At 38.0% G+C, this 25,324-nt stretch overlaps 1 protein-coding gene across 2 annotated transcripts in view; it reads left to right on the top strand.

Annotated features, from left to right (window-relative positions):
- The window catches only part of WDPCP (WD repeat containing planar cell polarity effector), a 654,855-nt gene that overhangs the window by 537,775 nt on the left and 91,756 nt on the right, over positions 1 to 25,324 (top strand). For both annotated transcript variants that reach the window (XM_062209520.1, XM_062209519.1), the window contains one exon: positions 24,987 to 25,089. In XM_062209520.1, coding sequence (XP_062065504.1) covers positions 24,987 to 25,089 — 103 coding nt within the window. The remainder of the gene's footprint in view (positions 1 to 24,986; positions 25,090 to 25,324) is intronic.

Genomic DNA, 25,324 nt, shown 5'->3' with positions numbered 1-25,324 from the left:
TTGATAATAGAGGATTTCATGATAATTATGCCTACTTAAATTTATAGACTGTCTTGTTTAATGGCATGACAACTGTTTTTAGATTATCAACAACAAAATCATTACATCTCACAAAGATAAAGGAGCTAAATTTATTGATCATCTATGTATCATGTTCAATCTAAGTTATTTTTCTTATTTAATTTTCATATTTCTAACAATTTGAATTAATATTTCCATTTTGGAGTTGATAAAACTGATTATAAGGAAAACTGAGAAGAGTTTTGAATGAAACCTAGTTGTGCTTGACTCTAAACTTCATGCCATTTTTAAAAAAGATTTTATTTATTTGAAAGGCAGAGTTACAGACAGAGAAGCTAGAGAAATAAAGATCTTCCATCCGCTAGTTCATTCCCCAAACCTAGGCTCCATCTGATCTCCCACCGCAGCTGTGCCAGGCAGGAGCCAGGAGTTTCTTCCAGGTCTCTGGGTACAGGGGCCCCCAAGCACTTGGTCCATCTTTTGCTGCTTTCCCAGGTGCATTATAAGGGGCTGGATCAAAAGTGGAACAACCAGGACTCAACCAGCACCTTTATTGGATGCTAGTATGCAAGCTTTGGCTTTAACCTGTTACTCCACAACACTGGCCCCATGCCATTTTCAGTGATAACAAACTGCTTTCTAATATAAAATGAGGATTTTGAAGTTCCTGAAAGCTTAGGGATTTATGACTTGATGATCACTCATAAGTTCTACAAGGCTATTTTTTTTCTTTCATTGAAATTAACAAAAATTTCTTGCTGCAGAATGACATCTGACTGGCTTGAATGATTCACAAACCCCCAACCTATTGGAAAGATGATTCAACCAAATAAAAATTCTTAATAGTAATCTGTATTAAAAGGGAAAAAAGTCTATTGTGTGCAGCAAAAATGAAAAGGAATATAAAAGTAGTCCCACTAGACCATTTTACTGTTTCCTTACTAATGGTTCCACATATTTATGCATGATTTCCTTAGAGATAGATAGGGTTTATACCAGACAGTGTATTTTCCAGGAGCATAACTTTTTTCTTGAGAATCCATCTCCAGCTTGAGAGACACAGGAGTTGAGTCTTAGGGTGTCATATTAACTCAAAAGATGTTAACATTTTTTAAAATGTCCATCCCCAAGCTCCAGTCCTAGAATATCCACTTCTCATTGGTCTCTGTCATTCACAGTTGTCTTCTACTAAGATCCATGAAGAGAGGAGCGTTGATATAATTAATATTGGCTCAACTACTGGTGAGGAAAGGGTGTGGGTGTGGTAGGAATCTCATTTTCAGGTAATAGACAAACTGGTTTCAGACTTGCCTTCCTTCTGTGAACTACTATATTTGGACAGAATATATGAGATTACTGTAGTTAGGCATTAGACAATAAGCAGTGAAATAAGAAACACACGATGAGTACTTTGTGCAATTTACAAAGCAGAAACCAGTGATGTCACTCAGGTAAGGAACCAGAGATAACTTTTGGAATTCAAGAATGGTGAAGGATCTAGAATTTGTGGGGCAAGATCCCATAGAGGAGAATCTGTATGAAGAGGGGAGACCTAGAAATCTTATGGTAATCCTCTTTGGGTCCTTGATGGAGGGCTAGACTGCAAATAGACTAGCAAAGAGCCACTGCTATGAGATGGAAAGTTGAATGGAGATGTTAGAGGTTCATAGTTCTGAGAAATGCTGCAATTCTAACTCGTCCAAACTGAAGCAGGCTCACTGGGTATTTACATGAAACCCCAGAAATGCCTTAAGAATAAGGCTGTCATACATCCTAAGACCATTTATACAACTGAAATAAATCTCCTTTCTGCGAAAAGCATAAAATAGGGGCCGGCATTGTGGCATAGCAGGTAAAGCCACTGCCTGCAGTGCCGGCATCTCATACGGGTGCTGGTTTGAGTCCTGGCTGCTCCACTTCAAATCCAGCTATCTGCTGTGGCCTCGGAAAGCAGTAGAAGATGGCCCAAGTACTTGGGCCTCTGCACCTGCGTGGGAGACCTGGAAGAAGCACCTGGCTTCCTATCAGTGCAGATCCAGCCATTGTGGCCTTCTGGGGAGTGAACCAGCAGAAGACCTCTCTTCCTCTCCTCTCTCTCTGTAACTTTCTTTCTGACTTTCAAATATAAATAAATAAATCTTTTTAAAAAAAAAAAAAAGCAAAGCAGGCTGGCGCCACCGTAGCTCAATAGGCTAATACTCCACCTGCGGCACTAGCACACTGGGTACTAGTCCCAGTCGGGGTGCCGTATTCTGTCCCGGTTGCTCCTCTTCCAGGCCAGCTCTCTGCTATGGCCCGGGAGTGCAGTGGAGGATGGCCCAAGTTCTTAGGCCCTGCACCCGCATGAGAGACCAGGAGAAGCACCTGGCTCCTGATCAGCGCAGTGCGCCGGCCGTAGCATGCCAGCCGCAGCGGCCATTGGGGGGTGAACCAACGGCAAAGGAAGACCTTTCTGTCTCTCTCTCTCACTGTCCACTCTGCCTGTCAAAAAAAAAAAAAAAAAAAGCAAAGCATAACATAAAGCTACACAGTATCAAAAAGGATTAACCTCTAATTTAATGCTAGAACAAAACTTAGTCCTTGTTTAAAAAAGACATTATAGGAGTAGGTCAGTTAAGAAGCTGGTTAAGATGCCCACAGCTCACATCAGAGTACCAGCGGGGGCTGGAGTACCGGCCGGCACCGCGACTCACTTGGCTAATCCTCCACCTGCGGCGCCGGCACCCCGGGTTCTAGTCCCAGTTGTGGCGCCGGATTCTGTCCCAGTTGCTCCTCTTCCAGTCCAGCTCTCTGCTATGGCCCGGGAAGGCAGTGGAGGATGGCCCAAGTGCTTGGCCCTGCACCCGCATGGAAGACCAGGAGAAGCACCTGGCTCGTGGCTTCATATAGGTGCAGCGCGCCAGCCGTAGTGGCCATTTGGGGGGCGAACCAATGTAAGCAGGACCTTTCCCTCTCTCTCTTTCTCTCTCTCACTAGCTCTGCTGTCAAAAAAAAAAAAAAAAAGTACCTGGGTTGATTTCTTACACCAACTCAGGACTTTCATGTTAATTCAGACCCTGAGAGTCATTGTTGATGAGTCAAGTGATCAGGTGCCTGCCACCCATGTGGGAAACCTGGATAGAGTCTGAAGCTCCTGGGTTTGGCTTTGGCTTTGGCTGTTGCAGATATTTGAGAAGGGAGTTCCCTTTGCCTCTTTGCTTCTCACATCAATAAAAATTTAAAAAGCCAGATTCCATACAGTGCAACACCCACAATGTATAACATATAGTAACACATCGTTAGTTGTGTGAATAAGCAGAAAAATATAATTTATAATAAATATTTTTAAAGATTTATTTTTTTATTAGAGAGAGAGAGAGAGAGGTCTTCCACCCGCTGGTTCACTTCCCAAATGGCTACAATGACCTGAGCTGATCTGAAGTCAGGAGCCAGGAACTTCTTCTGGGTCTCCCATGTGGGTGCAGGGGCCCAAGGACTTGGGCCATCTTCTACTGCTTTCCCAGGCAATAGCAGAGAGCTGGATAAGAAGTGGAGCAGCCACGATTCAAACCAGTGCCCATATGGGATGTCTGCACTGGAGAGGGCAGCTTTACCTGCTATGCCACAACACTAGCCCCATAATCTATAATGAATATTAAAAGGAGCCAATAATAATTGACCCTTAAGTAACCCATTTGTTTAAATAAGCAAAGAAGAACTTTAGAGCTTGATTTTAAAGGAAAAGATGAGTATAATGACTGAAGTACATAGGGATATTCATAAGAAACATGGAAGCTACCTGTGTTACAAAAAGAAGTCAAAATATGGGTATTATGGCACATAAGGTTAAACTACTGCTTGGGAAGCCCATATCCACATCAGAGTGCCTGAATTCATGTCTCACCTCTGCTTCCAATCCAACTCCCTGTTAATACATACTCCGGAAGCAGCAGATGATAAGGGCTTGGGTCCATGCCACCCAGGTGGGAGACACTGATGGAATTCCTGGCTCCTGGCTTCATCCTAGCCCAGCCCCAAATGTTATGCACATTTTGGGAGTGTACCAAAATATGGAAGATATATCTCTCTGAGTGTCACTCTGCCTTTGAAATAAATAAACCTTAAGTGTTAAAAATCAAATTAAAAAACAAATTAGAAGTTTTAGAACTCCATCTGAAATAGAATGTCTAAAATGAAAAATTTACTGGATTGACTTAGAAGATTGGACATAATAAAGGGTTAGTAAATTTAAAACAGATTAACAGAAACCATACAATTTGAAGAAAAGGAAAAGTATTGCAAAAATAATGACTTGTAGAACAAAATAAAATGGTCTAAAATATGTATAATTGGTGCAAACCATTAATCACTACGTCCAAGATATTGACACCATATAACCAAATTATTGAAAAGTGCAAGAAAAATCTTTAAAATATCCAGTAAACAAAAATAAGTATATAAAGGAGTTGCAACTAAAATGAATTATGATTCACTTCAAATCAGAAATAATAATGCTAAAATGTAATAGAATAATTTTGGTGGGCTGAAAATAATTAAAATTCTGAACACAATATCTTATATCCAGTGAAAAATGATCCTTAGATAAGACTGAAATAAAGAGACATTAAAAATAAGTGGAAAGTGAGAGAATTCACCAATAGATTTGCACCATAAGAAGAGGTAAGTGAAGTTTTTCAGGTGAAATAAAAATGATACAAAATGAGGCTTGGTTATACACGAGAAGAAGAGACCTGGAGATGACAGACATATTGACTAAGGCTTTTCTCCTCATCTTAAAATTTCTTTAAAAGGCATTTCTTTAAATCAAAAATAACATACTGTATTATTTACAACATATATAGGCATGAAGTGAATGACAACACAGGAAGGGATAAATGGAATGTATCTCTTTTCCTGAAGTGGAACAATATTAATGATAAGTAGACTGCTATAGAAAGTTAAGATGGCATATTACAGTGCCCAAATAACTTTCAAAAATATTTAGACAAATAACTAAAAATCAAGACAAAAAAATGAATATACTTGACCATATTCTTTTTTAACTTACATCCAACAACTACAGAATATAGTTTTATACTGTATGTGGCATATCTACCAAAGTATATGATAACCAATAAAATAGGATTTAATATATTCTAGAAGATCAAAATATGATACCAAAGTAATTAAACTACCAGTCACTAACTTTCAGATGCCTAAAAAGTTTTTCACCCTTTGAAAATTAGACAACTTCTTCAAAATCTCATGGCTAGAAGAAAAAAATCACAAAGAAATTAGGAAAATATTTGAATTGAACTTTAAGGAAAACAGTATATCAAAATGTGTGGGATAACTATAAATACATAGTATAAAGTAAAACACCATGAGTCCATACTGATACAAGTAATAAAGCCAAATAATAAATGTAGAATTACACAATTATAATTTGGCAGGGTAATAGTTGAATAAGCCAAGAATCATTAATGGATGCTATAGTGAAGGTGAGAAAGTTTCATAAGATATTTGCCTAGTCTCAAGTAGTTTCTCACAAGATGTGTATTATTTACAAGGGAATAAAAAAGGTAATTTTTCTGTAGAGAAGACAGTTGGACATTTACATTAATCAAGTAATTAAGATGATTGTCATCAATAATGGAACAAATCAACATAATTTGCCACCTTATATATTAAAAACTTCTGTGGCATTCCTGCTCCCTTTCAGAAAAAAATACATAGCCTGAATCTAACTGTGAGGAAGCACTAGTTGAACTCACACTGAGGAATATGTTAGTAAGTATCCATTTATTCATAACTGCCCAGTTCATGTAAGAGAAAGAGACTAAAGTATTCCAAAGAAGAGTAAAGAGGCTTAACAACTAATTCATTAAGAAGTGGGTCTTGGTGATATAAAAAGCATTACTGGATGGGGCCGGCACTGTGGCATATCAGGCCCTGGACTGCAGCGCCAGCATCCCATGTGGACACTGGTTCGAGTTCTGGCTGCTCCATTTACCATCACAGCTCCCTGCTAATGGCATGGGAAGCAGTGGAGTGCTTGGGCCCCTGCACCCAAATGGGAGACCCAGAGAAAGCTCCTGGCTTCAGGACAGCTTGCTCCGGCTGCTTGGGTGTAGGTCCCAAGCACTTGGGCCATCCTCCACTGCATTCCCGGGCCACAGCAAAGAGCTGGCCTGGAAGAGGGGCAACTGGGACAGAATCTGGTGCCCCGACCAGGGCTAGAACCCGGTGTGCCGGCGCCGCAGGCGGAAGATTAGCCTAGTGAGCCGCGGCGCCGGTCATCTCTCTGTCTTTCAAAAACTAAATTAGGGGCCGGCGCTCTGGCGCAGCGGGTTAACACCCTGGCCTGAAGAGCCCGCACTCCATATGGGCTCTGGTTCAAGACCTGGCTGCTCTACTTCCCATCCAGCTCTCTCCTATGGCCTGGAAAGGCAGTGGAAGGTGGCCCAAAATCTTTGGGCCCCTGCACTCGCGTGGGAGACCCAGAGGAAGCTCCTGGCTCCTGGATTCGGATCGCTGCAGCTCTGGCCATTGCGGCCATCTGGGGAGTGAACCATCAGACGAATGCAAGACCTCTCTCTCTCTGCCTCTCCTCTGTCTGTGTAACTCTGACTTTCAAATAAATAAATAAACCTTTTAAAAAATAATAAATTAAAAAAAGCATTATTGGAAGGAACAATTGGTGAAACTTCAGTGATTAAATGGTTGTAATGTTATCAATTTCAATAATCATTTTGAAGTCTTTATAGAAAATTAACACAGAAATGTTCAAAGATGTACTATAAAGTTATTGTTAAATAGTTTAGGGAAAAAATGACCTTTGTACTGTTCTTGAAACTTTTCTGTAACTTTCATATTGTTTTAAAAATAGAAGTTTTCACTTACCATTTCAGCTTTAAACTCTTCACTGCCCTTGATTTCTCTAGGTAGAAACTGTGTGGTTTGGAAGTCTAATTGTTTGGTCACAGAAATGCCAATTTTAGTTGTCTGTAGGATTTTATTCTGCTTTTGGAAATCCAGGTAACCTCTGCAACATAATTATTACTATAGTATAAAGCTACTGATTTTGCTTTACTCATTGTGGCATAAAAGCTACCCAGAATTGCTTCTTTGGTTCCAAGTTGGATGACACGAGGATGAGTATGCTCTCTGAACATTCTCTTGTTGGCATCTCTAATTACCTTGGCCATTGGCACAGGGCCAGTTGGAATGTCAACTCTGCCATCTGATAATGCTATAAAAAGACCTATAACTTCTGCTCTCCAGCCATCTGTGCCTTCCCTTGGGTAGTTTGCCTTTCATTGGCATGATTTTTGCAGGGTGGCTTACATCTGCCACTCCTAGGCACATTCTTGGTGATCAAGTTGACATGGAATTGCTCCCTTGGCACTGTTTACATAATGGAGTTTTATACCTGATAACTTATGAATTAAGAGTTACCATTTATTATATATAATGTAATTGCTATTGTAAAAAAAATTATTAATACAGACATTTTTGGCCTCTAATGAATCGAACTAGCCTAGTTTAGACTTCCAACTTTAAATTCTCCCAAACAGAACTAAGTATAAACTGCTAAAGAGATATACCTCTTCTTTTTTTAAAAAAAATACTCGACTGAGGCCCACACTGGAGAGTAGGGGTAAAGCTATTCCATTATGTCAGTATGTAGGGTATGTAGCTGCATTCAAATATCTGAGTAGAGTCTGTTGCAGGAGCTGAGTGGTACTGCCTGGCAGTTTGTCAGCACCAGGACTGGGCTGAAGTGCCTTGGTACCATGAGGTTCTATGATTAAAAAAAAAAAAAAAAAAAAAAAACAGGAACTTTTGTAATAAATAGAGGAGCATTCTATTGATCTTCCAAAAAAAAGACATCTACAAATAAGGACATCTACAAATAAGGACATCTACAAATAAGGACATAAAAGTGTTAAAAATCCTCTCAAATAGTTGGCTGCTTCCATAAATAGAACAATTGGACAAGCTATAAAAATTACAGAAAAATACAGAAGCTGATCTGTTGCAGAAAGAAAAATCACCTTCCCTTCCTAAATCTTAGTGTGGGAAAAAAATAGGCTACTAGAAGTGAGAACTGTGATATAGCAAATTAAATGAACTGGCTTGTGCGGGCCACCTGCTTGAAAAATTATGCCATGATAGACAAACATTGTGGTTCTTCACAAACAGAAAGCCCTTAATTAAAATACAGTGGGTTATGTGCATGTCCATCTAATGTACTGCCAACAGTTCAGACAGGAGTCAAAAGCCTTCAACTCACCAAAGGTATATATCTATATTAGGACTTTTTATATGTAGACCTCATTTGAGAGATGTGTACTTAGCAAAATTATTTTTAAATTGAAACAGCAAATACTTAACATAAAATACCCCTTGGATTTTGCTTCCCTTGTAAATTTATTATATAACTACACTTGTTGAAATTTTAACCATTAAATCATAAAGTTCCAATTGTTTCACGAGGCCAGTTTGGGATAGGCTACATTCCAGTTATGCTGTATATAGTTTGAATTGCATATAAATTGCTCCTTCTCTGGCCACCCCTGCCCCATTTTGCAAGATTTAATTAGTTGTGTACCTGGTGCTCCTCACTTGCCTTAGTCATCATTATTTGATGGCAAAATAGACCTCTCATAAAAGGAGAGAGAAAAGCTATTAGTCTGACTGGTCTCAGAAGTTGTTGAGCTGTGCCATTCATAGCACTTTTTGCCTATGCATCTCTTTTTTGGATTTTTTAAAATTTCTGTGGGGCGGAGGCTTGTGACTAGTACTAATCTTGAGTATATATTTTTTTCCTTTTCTGTCCATAAGTAAATTAATGTCTGCTCTGAAATGTCATTTATCTACTCAAATTTTCTTGGGGGGAAAATCAAATATCAGTCCTAGCAGATGTTTCATGTAAATTGATAGCAAGTAATGACTAAAACTCAGATGATTAAGAATTTTATAACAAGAGTTGGATCACTGGAAATGGACCTGCCCTGGAGTCGAAGGACTTCAGGTCAGAGCTACAGATCTTATTGGCTCTAAGTTGAAAAGCCCCTCACTCAGCCCAGCTTCCAAAGTGACCACCACCACTAAGAGGAGATGGCCAAGTAGGGTCAGCAACACTACCGGCAGAACTGTAAATTTCCTGTTAGAGATGCCACCTGCCTTTACCTGGCCAGCTCTCCTCCCAGGCCAGCTAGGTAATGGAAGTCAACAGGGTGCCTTCCCCCAGGAGGTTCACACCTCCCTTAGGATGTACCCCATGTGAAGAGATAGATAGGTCTGGGCCTCTTAACTCACAAGGCCTGAAGCCCACCAGATTATTCTCAAGTCCCTTCTGACAGGTTCTATTTGCCTCTCAATCAGAAAACTTAGTTGACTCTACTCCCAACCTGTGTGTACTAATGGTCCTCTCCTCCACTTAATGTTGTATGATTATTCAGAATTTCTCGACAGACAAACCCCACTACCTGCAAAAGTTGAGTGGCCTTTCTTCCGGTCTCGGCTGGGATCAGATTTAAACCACGTCCATCAAACAATCCTCACAAGGGTCCAGAGACCCCCCTCATTTCCTCTCCTCTATGAAATCCTCTCATTACCTGGTTAATGCCACTCTTAGGATCATCGGTTGCTATTCTCACCCTGACTTGTATACTACAGTGTCTGTTTAAGTGTTTACAGGAGGTGATAATGGAATGAACCAAGGCCTTCAGCAAACAGGCAGGCAACCAGATGATTCTCCATCCATACATGCCTGTCCCTGCGGAGCCCCAAGATACCCCCAGTGGGCCCCTGTAGATGACGTCCCCAGTCAGCAGGAAGTAGCCAGAGACTCATCGTCGCCCCTTTTCCTATCATCAAAAGGTCGGGATGATAGCTTTGGGATCCACATGGAAGGAAGGCCTACACTTCGGGGAATGGAGAGGCCTACTTCCGGGGAAGAAAGTCCTTGTCAAGGTCCCTGCGGGTGCCTAAAGGTCAACCAATGAGGATCAGACCCGCCTCAACCTTTAACTCCCATGCCCTGAATCTATAAAAGGAGCTCTCCCAATCTCTTACACGCGACTTCCCCAGCCCCCGCTCTGTTGGGACCGTGGAACCTCGCCCGGGAGCAGAACCCCAATAAAAGCCTGTGATTGAAAAAAAAATATATAACAAAGATCTGCTATTTTAATTTTTATATAGTTACTTTTTATCATTGTTTATTGTACCGCCGTTGTTTGATAATGTATAATATACTTTGAACAAATTAAACAACATTTTTATTACCATAGTTCATATTAATAGTGTGGCTTTCAGAAGTCAAACAATTTTTTTGGTTAACATTCTTTACAAAGGTACTAGATGGTGTGTAACTCTAGTGTTGAATTTGAAGGGATTCCGAAGTATATATACTTTTTAGCTGAAGAGATAATAAACTATGATTTTGAACATGCCTGAATCAGAAAAAAAAATTTATATATAAAGAGAGTGGGTTTTTTTTCCCCCTAAGGTTTCTTATGATCACAAAACAACAGTCTGTTTTGTTCAGAAATTTGATAAACTATTAAGTATATTGAGAACTTTTTTATTTTATAATTATGTATGTAAAAAATACATGATTCTAAGGTTAAATCTTTAACTTAGACATTCAGAGAAGTCTAGGTCAAGATTCAATCTAGCCTTCCTTTACATTCTTTCTTCTCTTTGGGTTGTCATTTTTATTTGCTTTTGATCTATCCTTCATTTATAGAAAATATATAATTAAAATTGTATATATATATATATGGTAAAATTTGGCATACTAAGAATATTTTGTGGCAATATGTTGAATTTTTTTTTTAATTTGAGAGGTAGAAAGACAGTGTTCCCATTGCTAGGTCACTCCTCAAATGCTTCTAATAGCCAGGGTTGGGCAGGCTGAAGCTTGGGAGCTGGAAGCTCTATCCAGATGTTCCACTAAGATGGCAGGAACTAAATTACTTAAGTCATAACCACTGCCTCCCAGAGTTAGCATTCATAATAGGTTTGAGTCCAGAACCAGCAGGTTAACTCCCTGGCCTGAAGTGCCTGCACTCTTGAGACCTGGCTGTTCCACTTCCAATCCTGCTCTCTGCTGTGGCCTGGAAAAACAGTGGAGGATGGCCCAAGTCCTTGGGCCCCTGAACCTTTGTGGGAGACCTGGAAAAAGCTTCTGGCTCTTGGGTTTGGATTGGCACAGCTCTGGCCGTTGCAGCCAACTGGGGAGTGAACCAGCAGATGGAAGACCTCTCTCTCTCTGCCTCTCCTCTCTGTGTAACTCTGACTTTCAAATAAATAAATAAATCTTTAAAAAAAAAAATAGGAACCAGTAATCAAACTCAGGCACCTCTGATGTCAGTTGTGGACATCTTACCTCCCAAGCTAGACTCCCTTTACAGTGTGTTGACCTCCCTCCCTCCCTCCCTTCCTTTACTAAATATATCCTGAGTATCAGTATATAGCAATATATAGGAATACCAAAAGAACTCTTAAAATGATTAGAATATATACAACTAAGTTCAAAACTACGAAAATTTGGAGTCTTAGTCTGTTTAATTATGCCGTAATGAACTACCTGAGACTAGGTAATTTCTAAAGAAAAGATATTTATTTCTCACAGATCTGGAGGCTGTTAAGTCCTAGATCAAGTATCACATGGTACAGTGAGAAAGCATGAGAGAGAAAAAGAGGGAAAAGTATCACACCCACACTTTCTAAGAATGCCACTCCTGAGATAATCATCACACATCTAGGATAATGGCATTAATCTACTCATGAGACAGAGTCCTCATGACTCAGTCACCTCTTTAAGGTCCCATCTCTCCAACACCATTGCATAGGGATTAAGTTTCCAAGGCACATTCAAACCGTAGCATTCCACTCCTGACCCTCCAAAATTGATGTCCTTCTTACATACAAAATACATTCATACAAACTCAATAGCCCCAAAAGTCTTAACTTGCTCTAGCACCAACTCAAAAGTCCAAAATCCAGAAATGGAGAAATAGGAAAGAAGAAAGAAGTAACTAATCTCCAGTAAGTCCAAAACCCAAAGAGGATATTAAATCTTTTTTAAAAAAAGATTTACTTGAAAGACAGATTTACACAGAGAGGCAGAGACGGAGAGGGAGAGAGAGAAAGAGGTCTTCCATCCTCTGGTTCATTCCCCAAATGGCCGCAATGGCTGAAGCTGTGCCGATCTGAAGCCAGGAGCCAGGAGCTTCTTCTGGGTCTCCTACATGGGTGCAGGGCCCCAAGGACTTGGACCATCTTCTACTGCTTTCCCAGGCCATAGCAGAAAAGTAGATTGGAAGTGGGGCACGTGGAACTCAATCTGGTTCTCATATGGGATGCCGGCACTGCAGGTGGCGGCTTTACCCACTGCACCACAGCGCCAGCCCGACAATGTTGAATCTTAAGATGCAAGAATAACCTTTTACTCTACTTTTAAAAAAAGGATTTTATGGGCCGGTGCCGTGGCTCACTTGGTTAATCCTCTGCCTGCGGTGCCAGCATCCCATCTGGGCGCCAGGTTCTAGTCCCAGTTGCTCCTCTTCCAGTCCAGCTCTCTGCTATGGCCCAGGAGGGCAGTGAAGGATGGCCCAGGTGCTTGGGCCTCTGCCACCCGCATGGGAGACCAGGAAGAGGCACCTGGATCCTGGCTTCGGATCAGCGCAGCGCTGGCCATAGCGGCCATTTGGGGAGTGAACCAACGGAAGGAAGACCTTTCTCTCTGTCTCTCTCTCTCACTGTCTATGACTCTACCTGTCAAATTTAAAAAACAGGATTTTGTTTATGTGAGAGGTAGAATTACAGACAGAAAAGTCTTCCTTCTGCTGGTTCACCCCCTAAATGGCCCCAATGGCCAGAGCTGAGTCAATCCATCCGAAGCCAGGAGCCAGGAGCTTCTTCTGGGTTTCCCATGCAGGTGCAGGAGCCCAAGCATTTGGGCCGTCTTCCACTGCTTTCCCAGGCCACAAGCAAAGAGCTGGATCAGAACGGGAGCAGCTTGGATACAAACTGGCACCCTTATGGGCCTCCAGGCTTAGCCTACTATGCCACAGTGCCCTTCTCCACGTTCTGCATCCTAGTTTTACAGAGCTTGGCTCCAAGGCCCTAGATACCACGTGCCCTATATCTCTGTTGAGTTCAGTTCACCCAGGAGCTCACCTGAGTTGTAGCATTATCCCTATAGCTCCCCCATACTGGAGGTGCTGCTAGTAATCCTACAGTTCTGATAATTTAGAAGTAACCCTACTCTCACAAGTCCACTAGACATCCCCTAAAGGAATGTGGGATGGAGGAATCTCTTTTCTCCCCAGATTTTGAAATCTAAGTAGCTCCACTGTTTCATATCTTACATTAAGTCTTTTATGTACTTTGACAAAGTTTGATTTTCTTATTGTGTGCATTAGGGGCTCAGTTTTATTCTTATGCATGTAGTTTTCCAAGCACAGTTTATTAAACAGCATTCTTTGCTATTGTATGTTATTGATACTTTTGTCAGAAATCAACTATTGAGTTTATTTCTGAGTTTTCTATCCTGTTTCATAGTTTATCTATTTTTTTTACCAGTATCATGCATTTTGAGTATAATAGCTTTATTATACAGTGTTAAAACGGGCACTTTTATTCCTCTAGTTTTCTAGGGGTTTTTGCCTCAAAAATGCTTTGGCTATTTAGGATCTTTCTGGGTTCCTTATGAATTTTAAGATTTTTTTCAATTTTCTTGTGAAAAAGTACATTGGAATTTTTGTAGGAATTGCATAGACTCTGGGGGTCACTTTGGGTAGTCTAGGCATTTAAACAGTACTAATTCTTCTAGTCCATGAGCATGGGATATTTTTACATTTATTTGGGTCTTCAATATTTTATAATTTTCAATGTACAAAATTTTCATCTTCTTGATTGTTTATTCCTAAGTAATTATTTTATTTTTATTAGAAATAGAATTGTTTCCTTAATTTTTCTTCAACTCACTCATTGTTAGTATATAGAAATAATGTTTTTGTATGTTTATTTTGTAACCTAAAACTTTACTGAATTGGTTTATATTTTTGGTGGAGTCTTTAGCAATTTCAATATATAAATTCATGTCATCAATAAACATAGGCATCTCCACTTCTTCCTTTGATACATGATTTTTTTTATTCTCCTTAATTGCTCTGGCTAGGACTTTGATTAGAAGTTGTGAGAGTGGATATCTGTTTAATGTAGTATGACTTAACAGTATTTTATCTTTAGTCTTTCAAACAGCTTTATTTCCCCAGATATGCTGGTCTACTTAAGTAAAGGACATGAAAATGAAGTATACAGCATATATTTTCTTTTTTTTTATTAAACTTTTATTTAATGAATATAAATTTCCAAAGTACAGCTTATGGGTTACAATGGCTTCCGCCTCCCAAAACTTCCCTCCCACCCACAACCCTCCCCTTTCCTGCTCCTACTCCCCTTCCAATCACATCATGATTCATTTTCAATTCTCTTTATATACAGAAGATCAGTTTAGTATATATTAGGTAAAGATTTCAACAGTTTGCCCCCATATAGCAACACAAAGTGAAAAAAAAAATACTGTTGGAGTACTGGTTATAGCATTAAATAAGAGTGTACAGCACATTAGCACATTATTTTCTTTATTCATTTAGAATATGACTGTTTCCCAAAGGTTTGTAAACATAGTTAGAAATCCAGTATTCAAACTAAATTCCAGAGTTAAAACTGTCTGAAATTTAAAGACAAATGAAGGCAGAAAACAGCTAATGAAGAGGTAATGTAGATACTAGAAATGTCTTGCACCAGACCCTAAATATTCATGAACTCTGTCAAACTGAGGAGCATGAAACTGTTGAGATATGCTCTCTGTTGCATTTTGCTGGAGGCCACATTCATATATTTGAATACAGACAAAGCTTGAAATATATCAGGAAATAGACTATATAGTGTATTTCCAAACTGATAGATTAAGAAATGAAAACCTTCATGGTGGAGATGTAAAATTAAATAAAGAACTGTTAAAGATTACACTATTGAGATGAATGACCCTAGTTCTCTATAAAAATTTTGAAAATAAAGAGAAAAATCACAGAAAGAAGGAAGAAAGTGAGATTGAGAAAATGTTCAAAAATAATTTTCAGGCAGTATATCTTAGAATCAACACTTAAAATACTCTAAATGTAATATACATAAGTATCCCACAGATAAAACCATATATGTATGTTTCTCTTTCTTTGATATATGTCTCTGTATGTCAGTGCTATATAGTCTTAATGTTAAATACAGTAGGATTTGGATATTCTTGACCGTTTGTTTTAGCATTTAAATTTTAAGATCAACTTGTCAAGTACTAGAGCAAACCTTGAGGGAGTTTTGATTGGAACTCCCCCTGATTCTTACATCAGAATTTACATCTTTGTGATGCATAGTATTCCCAGCCATAGAAAATATATTCTGAGTGTTCATTTATGTCATTCAATAGTGATTGGTAATTTCTCATCAAATATATTGCCATATATTTTGCTTATTTCCAAGAAGAATCATTACAAATTTCACCAGCAAAAAATAAAGTCACCTAATTCAGTTTGTAAAGCTAATATAATCTTGATACCTCTCCTGGACATTCCAAGTCAAGAAGGTCTCAGATTATTTTTAGTTAGGCACATAGAGGCAAAAAATTTAAATATTAGTAAATTGAATATAATATTACTTACTTTTAAATTATTAGTGGCTTCTTCATTGAATATAAGGATCTATTAAAATATTATGCCACTCTTGGATTAAAAGATAAAAGTAACGATTATTTCAATTGATGTACATTAAGTTGCTTCTAGTCATTCAATGTTATAAATACCAATTAATCACCAATATTGGATATACATCATCCCTTAGTTTCCTTAGGAAGATTTTCCAAAGTGTATGTGAGTTCTAAACTTAGATATTGTATTAAAATATGGGTCCAACAACTTTGTCTATGAAGAGCCAGATACCAGTGTTATAGGCTTATGGGTCAAGAAACAAAACTGAAGTTATTTTCTAGGTACTTCTTTTTGTAATTTTATTTAAGGTATACAAATTTTATGTATTTCATATATACAGATTCAGGAACATAATGATACTTCCATTCTACCCTTTATCCTGTACATGTTCCCACCCTTTTTCTTCTCCCTCTCCTATTCCCACTCTATATTTTTACAAAGATCTGTTTTCAGTTTACTTTACACTCATAAGATTAACCCTACACTAAGTAAAATGTTCTACAAATAGTAAAAAGAAAAAAACACTGTTTCTCAATAGTTGAGACAAGGGCTGTAAACAATCACTAAATCTCCAAAATGTCAATATCACTCCCATACATTACCTTTTAGGTACCCTATTAATTGCCATAGATCAAGGAAAACATGGTATTTCCTTTTTGGGGACTGCTCTATTTCACTAACTTACTGGTTTCCAGTTGCATCCATTTCGTTGCACACGACAGGTACACAAGGTAAGTTAAAGGTTGTGGACTTAGATGTTTGATCCATTTTGAATTGATTTTCTACAAGGTATAAAGTAAAGATCTTGTTTCATATTTTTGTATGTGGAGTTCCAATTTTCTCTGTCCTTTCTCCAGGGATTGATTTTAGTTCCTTTGTCAAAGATTAGTTTGTTGTAAATGAGTGGATTGATCCCTAAGATTCTGTTCTGTTCCATTGGTATACATGTCTATTTTTGTGCCTGTACCAAGCTGTTTTGATTAAAACTGCCCTATAGTATGTTTTGAAACCTGGCATTGTGGTATCTCTGGCTTTATTTTTGTTGTATAAGGTTGCTTCAGCTATTCAGGGTCTCTTGTTTCCTTGTGAATTTTAGTATCATTTTTTCTAGATCTGAGAAGAATATCCTTAGTATTTTGATTGGGCTTGCAATGAATCTATAAATTGTTTTCAGTAGTATAGACATTCTGATGATATTAATTCTTCCAATCCATGAACATGGAAGTTTATTCCTTTTTTGTGTGTCTTCTTGAATTTCTTTCTTTAATGTTTTATAATTTTCATTGTAGAGATCTTTGACCTCCTTGTTTAAATTTATTCCAAGGCATTTAATTTTTTGTAGCTTTTGTAAATGGGATTGACATTAGAAGTTCTTTCTCAGCCATGAATTGTTTGTGTAAACAAATACTGTTTTTGTGTGTTAATTTTATATCCTGCCACTTTAGCAAACTTTTCTATGAGTTCCATTAGTCTCTTAGTAAAGTCTTTCATTTCCTATAATATGCAGAATCATGTCATCCGCAAATAGGGATAGTCTGACTACCTCCTTTCTGATTGAATCCCTTTGATTTCTTTTTCTCGCCTAATGGCTCTGGTTAAAACGTCCAGGACTTTATTCAGTACAATGGTGAGAGTGGGTATTCTTGTTTGGTTAAAGATATTAAAGTGATTGCTTCCAAATTTTCTCCATTCAATAAATTGCTAGATGTGGGTTTCTCATAAATTGACTTGATTGTATCAATGAATGTTCCTCCTACACCCAATTTATTTTAGGTTTTCATCATGAAATGATTTTGTATTTTATAAAATTCTTTCTCTGAATCTATTAAGATAATCACATGGTTTTTATTCTTCAGTATGTTAATGTGATGTATCACATTGATTGGTTTGCATATGTTGAACCATCCCTGCATGCCAGAGATAAATCCTAGTTGGTCTGGGTAAATGAACTTTCTGATGTGTTGTTGGATTCGATTAGCTAGTATTTTATTGAGGATTTTTGCATCTGTGTTCATCAGGCAGATTGATCTATAGATCTCTCCCTGTGTTGTATCTTTTTGGGGTTTAGCAATTAACGTGATGCTGGCTCCACAGAAGAAGTTTGGGAGGATTCCCTCCTTTTCAGTTGTTTTGAATAGCTTGAGAAGAATCGGAATTAGTTCTACATAGGTCTAGTAGAATTCAGTGGAGAAGCCAAATGATCCTGGGCTTTGCTTTGTTGGGAGGGTCTTTATTATTAAGTCAATCTTTGACTGGGTTATTGATCTGTATAGGTTTTCTCTGTGTTCATGACTATTTTGGTAGACTGTATGTTTCCAAGAATCTACCTATTTCTTCTAGGTTTTCCAATTTGTTGGCATAGAACACTTTGTAGTAATTCCTGATGATTCTTTTTATTTCTGTGGTATCTGTTGTTACATTTCCTTTATCATCTCTGATTTTATTGATTTGGATATCCCTTTTTTTTTTTTTGGTTAGTTGGGCCAGTGGTGTATTAATTTTGTTTATTTTTTCAAAAAACAAGCTCTTCATTTCACTGATTTTTTTGTATTTTTGTTTCAGTTTTATATTTTTCTCTAATTTTAATTATTTCCTCCTAATTTTGGGTTTGATTTGTTGCTGTTTTATAGATCCTTGACATGCATTGATAATTCATTTATTTGGTGCCTTTCCCATTTCTTAATATAGCAACCAATTGCTGTAAATTTCTACATTGCTTTTGCTGTATCCAATAAGTTTTCATTTGTTGTATTGTCATCTTTGTTTCTGAAATTTTTATTTCTCTGACCCACTGTATATTTAGGAGCATGTTGTTGAGAGCAATGTATTTGCATATATTTTATGTGTCCTTGAGTTGATAATTTCCACCTTCATTCCATTGTTATCAGAAAAGATGCATAGTATGATTTCAGCTTTTTTGAATTTGCTCAGACTTGCTTTATGGTCTAGCATGTGGTCAATCCTAGATAAAGTTCCATGCACTGATTAAAAAGAATGTAAATTCTGCAACTGTGGGATGAAAAGCTCTCTATGTATTAGTTAGGTCCATTTGGTCCACAGTGTCAATTAGCTCTGTTTTTCTTTGTTGATTTTCTGTCTGGTTTATCTGTCCATTGATGAAAGTGATGGTGAAGTCCCCCATTACTATTGTGTTGGAGTCTGTGTCTCCCTTTATATCCAGTCACATTTGTTTTACATAGCCAGGCTCCTTGGCATTGGGCTCATAGTCATTTATTATAGTCACATCTTCCTGTTGAATTGATTCCATAATCATTACATATTGCCTTTGTCTTTTTTAACAGTTTTTGTGTTAAAATCTATTTTGTCTGATATTGAGATAGCTACACCTGTTCTTAGTGTCTTTCAGTTAGCATGGAATACCTTTTTCTATCCTTTCACCTTGTCTGCATGTATCTTTGTTGGTGAGATGTGTTTCTTGTTGGTGGCAAATAGATGGGTCTTCTTTTTTAATCCATTGAGCCAACCTCTATCTTTTGATTAGAGAATTTACATTCAAGGTTACTATTGATAAGTAATGACTTGGCCCTGCCATTTTTCTGTTAATATTCCTGTTGTTTTCTTTGAATTTCCTTTGTACTTTTACTGGGAGATTTTTCTGCCTTCACATTCTTTAATAGTGATGACTATCTCTGTTTCTGTGTGTAGCACATCATTAAGCATCTTTATTAAGGCTGGAAGACTGGTGATAAATTTTTTCAATTTCTGTTTGTTATAGAGGATTTTTATTTCACCTTCATTCACAAATGAGAGCTCTTTCTGGGTATAGTTCTGGGTTGACAGGTTTTTTTTTTGTTTTTTCTCTTAAGACTTGGACTATGTTTCCGCATTCTCTCCTAACCTGTAGGGTTTCTGATGAGAAATCAGCTATGAGTCCTATTGGAGATCTTTTGAAAGTAATCTAGCATTTCTCTCATACACATTTGAGAATCTTTTCTTTATGTTTTACTGTTAAAAGTTTGGCTACAATGTGTCATGGTGAAGATATTTTCCTGGTCATGTCTAATAGGAGTTCGATGTGCTTCCTGTACTTGGGAGTCCCTTTCTTTCTCCAGATTAGGGGAGATAATCTAATTATTTCTGTAGTAGTTCTGAAATTCTTTCACTAAATAGGCCTTCTAATCCATTCTCTCTTTCCATGCTTTCAGGAACTCCTAAGATCCATATGTTGGGTCACTTGTCAGTATCCCATAAATCTCCACACTGTTATTTTTTCTATAATTTATTATTTTTGAAAAATATTCTAGTTCGGATATTTATTTTGTCTACCAAGTCTGTTGTTAAGGCTTTCCGCTATATTTTTTGTTATGTTGAATTCTTCATTTCTAATATTTGATTTTTCTCAGAATCTCTATTACATGAGAAAAACTTTCATTTATTTCATGTATGGATTTCTTTAATTCATGGATTTGCTCTCATTTGTCCTGAGTAATCCTATGATTAATCATTTTCATCTTCACATTCTAGTATTGAAGTGTTGTGTTCCTTTTCAGGGTCGGGGGAGAGTGTCATGTTGTCTTCCTTATTCTTGTTTCTTGAATTTCTGCATTTATTTTGAGGCATTTGTGGAGATATTTGTATGCATCTTTTTTTTTTCTTTTTGCCTCTGATGGCTTTTTTTTAACTTTTATTTAATGAATATAAATTTCCAAAGTACAGTTTATGGATTACAATGGCTTTTTCCCCCCCATAACTTTCCTCCCACCCACAACCCTCCCCTCTTCCATTCACAACAAGATTCATTTTCGAGTCTCTTTATATACAGGAGATCAGTTTAGCATATATTAAAGATTTCAACAGTTTGCACCCACATAGAAACACAAAGTGTAAAATACTGTTACAGTACTAGTTATAATTAAATCACAATGTACAGCACATTAAGGACAGAGATCCTACATGAGGAGTAAGTGCACAGTAACTCCTGCTGTTGACTTAACAAATTGACACTCTTGTTTATGGCATCAGTAATCACCCTAGGCTCTTGTCATGAGTTGCAAAGGCTATGGAAGCCTTTTGAGTTTTCCAACTCCAATCTTATTTAGACAAGGTCATAGTCAAAGTGGAAGTTCTCTCCTCCCTTCAGAGAAAGGTACCTCCTTCTTTGATGACCTGTTCTTTCCACTGGGATCTCACTCGCAGAGATATTTCATATAGTTTTTTTGTTTGTTTTTTTGCCAGAGTGTCTTGGCTTTCCATGCCTAAATACTCCCATGGACTCTACAGCCAGATCCGAATGCCTTAAGGGCTGATTCTGAGGCCAGAGTGCTGGCAGAGGACATCTGCCATTCTATGAGTCTGCTGTGTATCCCACTTCCCATGTTGGATCCTTCTCTCCCTTTTTGATTCTATCAGTTAGTATTTGTAGACACTAGTCTTGTTTATGTGATCCCTTTGGCTCTTAGACCTATCAGTATGATCAATTGTGAACTGAAATTGATCACTTGGACTAGTGAGATGGCATTGGTACATGCCACCTTGATGGGACTGAATTGGAATCCCCTGGCACATTTCTAACTCCAGCATTTGGGACAAGTCAGCTTGAGCTTGTCCCAAATTGTACATTTCCTCCCTCTCTTGTTCCCACCATTATATTTAACAGAGATCACTTTTCTGTTAAATTTCAACACTTAAGAATAATTGTGTATTAATTACAGAGTTCAACCAATAGTATTAAGTAGAACAAAAAAATACTAAAAGGGATAAAGTATTAAGTTGTTCATCAACAGTGAGAGCAAGGGCTGATCAAGTCACTGTTTCTCATAGTGTCCATTTCACTTCAACAGGTTTCCTTTTTGGTGCTCAGTTGTCACCGATCAGGGAGGACATATGATATTTGTCCCTTTGGGACTGGCTTATTTCACTCAGCATAATGTTTTCCACATTCCTCCATTTTGTTGCAAATAACCGGGTTTCATTGTTTTTGACTGCTGTATAGTATTCTATAGAGCTTTTATCTTTGAAATATGCCTCTGTGGTTTAGTGGAATGTCTGCTCTTTGAGTGGGTATGTCTAGGGTGCTCTGGTCAATGCTCCAGAGTGGGGCAAGTATCCAAGTTAACACCAAAGTTGGGCATGGTAGAATCTCTCTTGTTAATAGAAAAGAGGGTATGATCACCTCCTTTGTGTCAAGCTGATCAGTGTCCGGTTGTTATTCCACAGTGGATGCAATACTCATCCATGCTGCAGCATGAACTGCACAAAGGATCTGTGCAGTCCTCAATGTGAGCACAAATTCAGCTGCAGTGACCCACTCTAGGCAGTCAGGGAGCTCTGAGAGTGTGGACCACACACAGTGATTTTCCAGAAACTCAGCTACACTATGTGTCCTCTCATGCAGTCACAGAGCTCTCACAGTCTGAGTACACAGGGCACAGAGGATCTACTCTGCCCCGCTGGCCTGTCCCATCCAGGGCGAGGCTGAGGAATTCCCAGTCTGCTACCTGTGGGTGCTACACCTGGGTGTTTAGATCTCCAAAGCCTGGGATATGTTGAGAAGTTAGGGCACCTCACAGCCCCCTTCATCCCTCCTTTCCAGACTCAAAGTCAGTGGGAAACACAGATTTTTCCTCTGTTAAAATCTCTGGATCTCAGGCCCACACAAGAGCTGCCACAGCCATGACTGGTGTCAAAATGGCACCTTTTCTCCACAGCATACAACAGCCTCTGCTGCTGGTGCTGATGTCAGAATGGCTCCTTTTCCCTGCCCATTTTTTGGTTGTGCATCGAAGATGCTGTCTCTGCTATTGCTGTCAAGAATGCTTCTTGTCCCTGCCAGCATGCCTACAGGGCTGCTGCAGCTGCCATTAAAATCCAAGATGGTGCCCTCTCTCTGCTAGTTGCCAGGTGTTGTTGTGGGGATATTGGGAGAGAGAAACATGCTCCTTTCTTTAGTTGGGGTAGCAGGCACCCTGTCCCCATGGCGCTACAAGACGGTTTTCAAAGACACTGTAGCCTACCAATATCTCCCTCCAGCAACATCATCAGTGGCACAGGCCACTGCAGTGTGATCTCACCTTTGTCTCTAAAATTGTTGCTTTCTCTGGATCGGCTGCTGGGTTGTATATTGTGTCCGTGCTGTTGCTGTGCATCTGTACCTTCCGCACAGATCCACAGCTTCTGTCATCCGTAGATTCTCCACTCCACTGCAGTTTTCTCTCTGACTCACCCCTAAGAATGTACTTTCTCTACATTTTTTTTTTTTTTACTATTTTCCCCTAACCTAAAGCAGTACATCCTTTTCTTATTCCACCACTTTGGAATTGTCCCATAGGTACTTCTATAACTAGAGAGAAAACTAATTTTTAAGTGTATTGAAGAAATTAAGAATATAATAATCAAGTGCAATTTTGGTAGCACAGGTCTACAAATATGAAGAACAGAATTCTTTTGAGGGGATAACATTGCAGTTAATTAGGGCTGAAAGCTAATACTCCTTATCATGAAAAATCTACAACAACTGCCTTGTTACTTCTGATCTACAATGAGATTCTACATATTTCACCTTTGCAAATGTCTTTCCACATACATAGGTACTGCCAAATACTGATATCAGTCCATGAGCATATGGTTTTAATTGAGCATATTCACAGATTGTAAGGCATTTTTAGAATTCTGTTAGCTAAAAGGCTAGAATGCCTTTTAGCATGTCATTACATTGCAAATCACTTCCAATTAAAGTTCCTCAATTGCACAGTTAAATGGATTTTGGAATATGGAAATTTCCTTTGCACTTGCATAGAGGTCTGAAAAACATTACTGTAGTTTGAAATTAGAAAATGTATCGCTAGGAACTTGTATAGGAAAGGAGATATCACTTTTTTTTTAACTTTTGACAGTGCAGGCCTGATGTTACTTGCAATTCAAAAAATGTTAGTTCTCATTGAAATGACTTTATCACAGTATGTTTCACATATAAGTATCACATATAAGGACTGTTTAGTCTTGTAATTTTAGCTTGAAACATTTTCAAGTCTACAGCAAAAGCTAATTTCCAAAGCCATTCAGAGTTCAATAACAGAGGTTGAGCCTGGTTTTTCCAACCTTTTAAAAATGTTGCAACTATTCTTGGGAACTAAACTAGGCTAGATATGGCCCATGGACCAGTTTTCTGACACTTGCTCTACCAATCCATAGCTGAATGTAAATACCTGTTTCCCCAAAACTTTGCAACCAGTAAATATTAACTTTCAAAACCATATCCAAATTGAAAATTACATTTTTCAATTTGCATTTATTTTAATACTAACATAAAATATCTTTCCATGATTATAGTCCGTTTATATTTATTTCTTCATTGTAACCCAGCTGTTCATTGTCTATCCATTTTCATTGCAATAAAATATTCATTTCCACATTCTGTATACTGAAAGGAATTAGTGGCTTTACCTACCTGTTCATTACTATTTTTCCATAGCTTTCTCCCTCACATCCTATTCCCCTTCCATATTGAAAGACTTGTCATTGCCTGAGAGATTTGTCTTCTCAAGCTTTTTTCAATATATACACCAGATATCATTCATTCTCTCTAACTTTTTCTCCCTTTTCCCTCCTAATATAATACTTACTCATCCTATAAGAATCAAATCAAGGATTATTTCCTCCTCTTTGGGTCCACTCTGTGAAAATATCTGCCATAAAAATGATATTACTTTTATGTAATTAACTATTGGTTTAGTGGTCTGTCTCCCCACGGAGCTCCCAGCTTGTTGAGACATGATACTATAATTGATCTCTATCTTCCAGAACAGGGCCTGGTATTTAGTAGATACTGATGGCATTCAAAATAATAATAATAGTATTAATACTAACAAATATGTACAATGTACATAAAAATGCACATCTGTAATAATAATCCTGAAGATGCTCCCTCAGATATCAAAGTCTCACCAGAGAAAGCTAGCAACTAAGGTTTTTATTCCCTGCAAAACCAAGTATGTCAGTTGCTTTATGAAAAACTTGAATTTTCTCCTTAAGGCATAAAATAATTTATTTAAGTCACTGCCTTTGGTTAGAGCTGTAATCTCTAAATCAAAAAAAATTGTATGAGAAAACTGAAAAATTAATTAGAAAAATTATTCCTCAGCATTGTCTATTTTGTAATCTGAACATTGTTTCTTTCAGAGTCTTCTTTGTAACTTGCCCACAGATCATTTTGGATTAATCTTTTATTTTGCTTTATTTCCAAAGGATATCCATTACCTTGCACTAGATAAGGGTGAATTGGCACTAGCTGAAGTGGCAAGAAAAAGAGCTAGTGACATTGATGCAGAATCAATAACCTCTGGAGTTGGTAAGCATTAATGCTGGTTTTTTAAGTACTTTTTGTTTTAATCAATACTCAGTGTCATTTCTATTTACGTGTGTAGGGCATGGTTGGTTAATTTAAATTATCTTCTTTGTATAGACAGTGCCTTTTTAAAAAGAAGACTTAGGCCTGGAAAAATAGTATAATATTGATATACAGGTTAGAACTGATAAATCGTTCTTAAGGTTTTTGAGAAGGAGTTAATTACCATCAGTGCTGT

This window comes from Lepus europaeus, chromosome 13 (genome assembly GCF_033115175.1).
Source record: "Lepus europaeus isolate LE1 chromosome 13, mLepTim1.pri, whole genome shotgun sequence".
Lineage (NCBI taxonomy): Eukaryota > Metazoa > Chordata > Mammalia > Lagomorpha > Leporidae > Lepus > Lepus europaeus.
The sequence above is the reverse complement of the archived record's forward strand: the minus strand, read 5'-3'. Positions and strand labels throughout refer to the sequence as shown.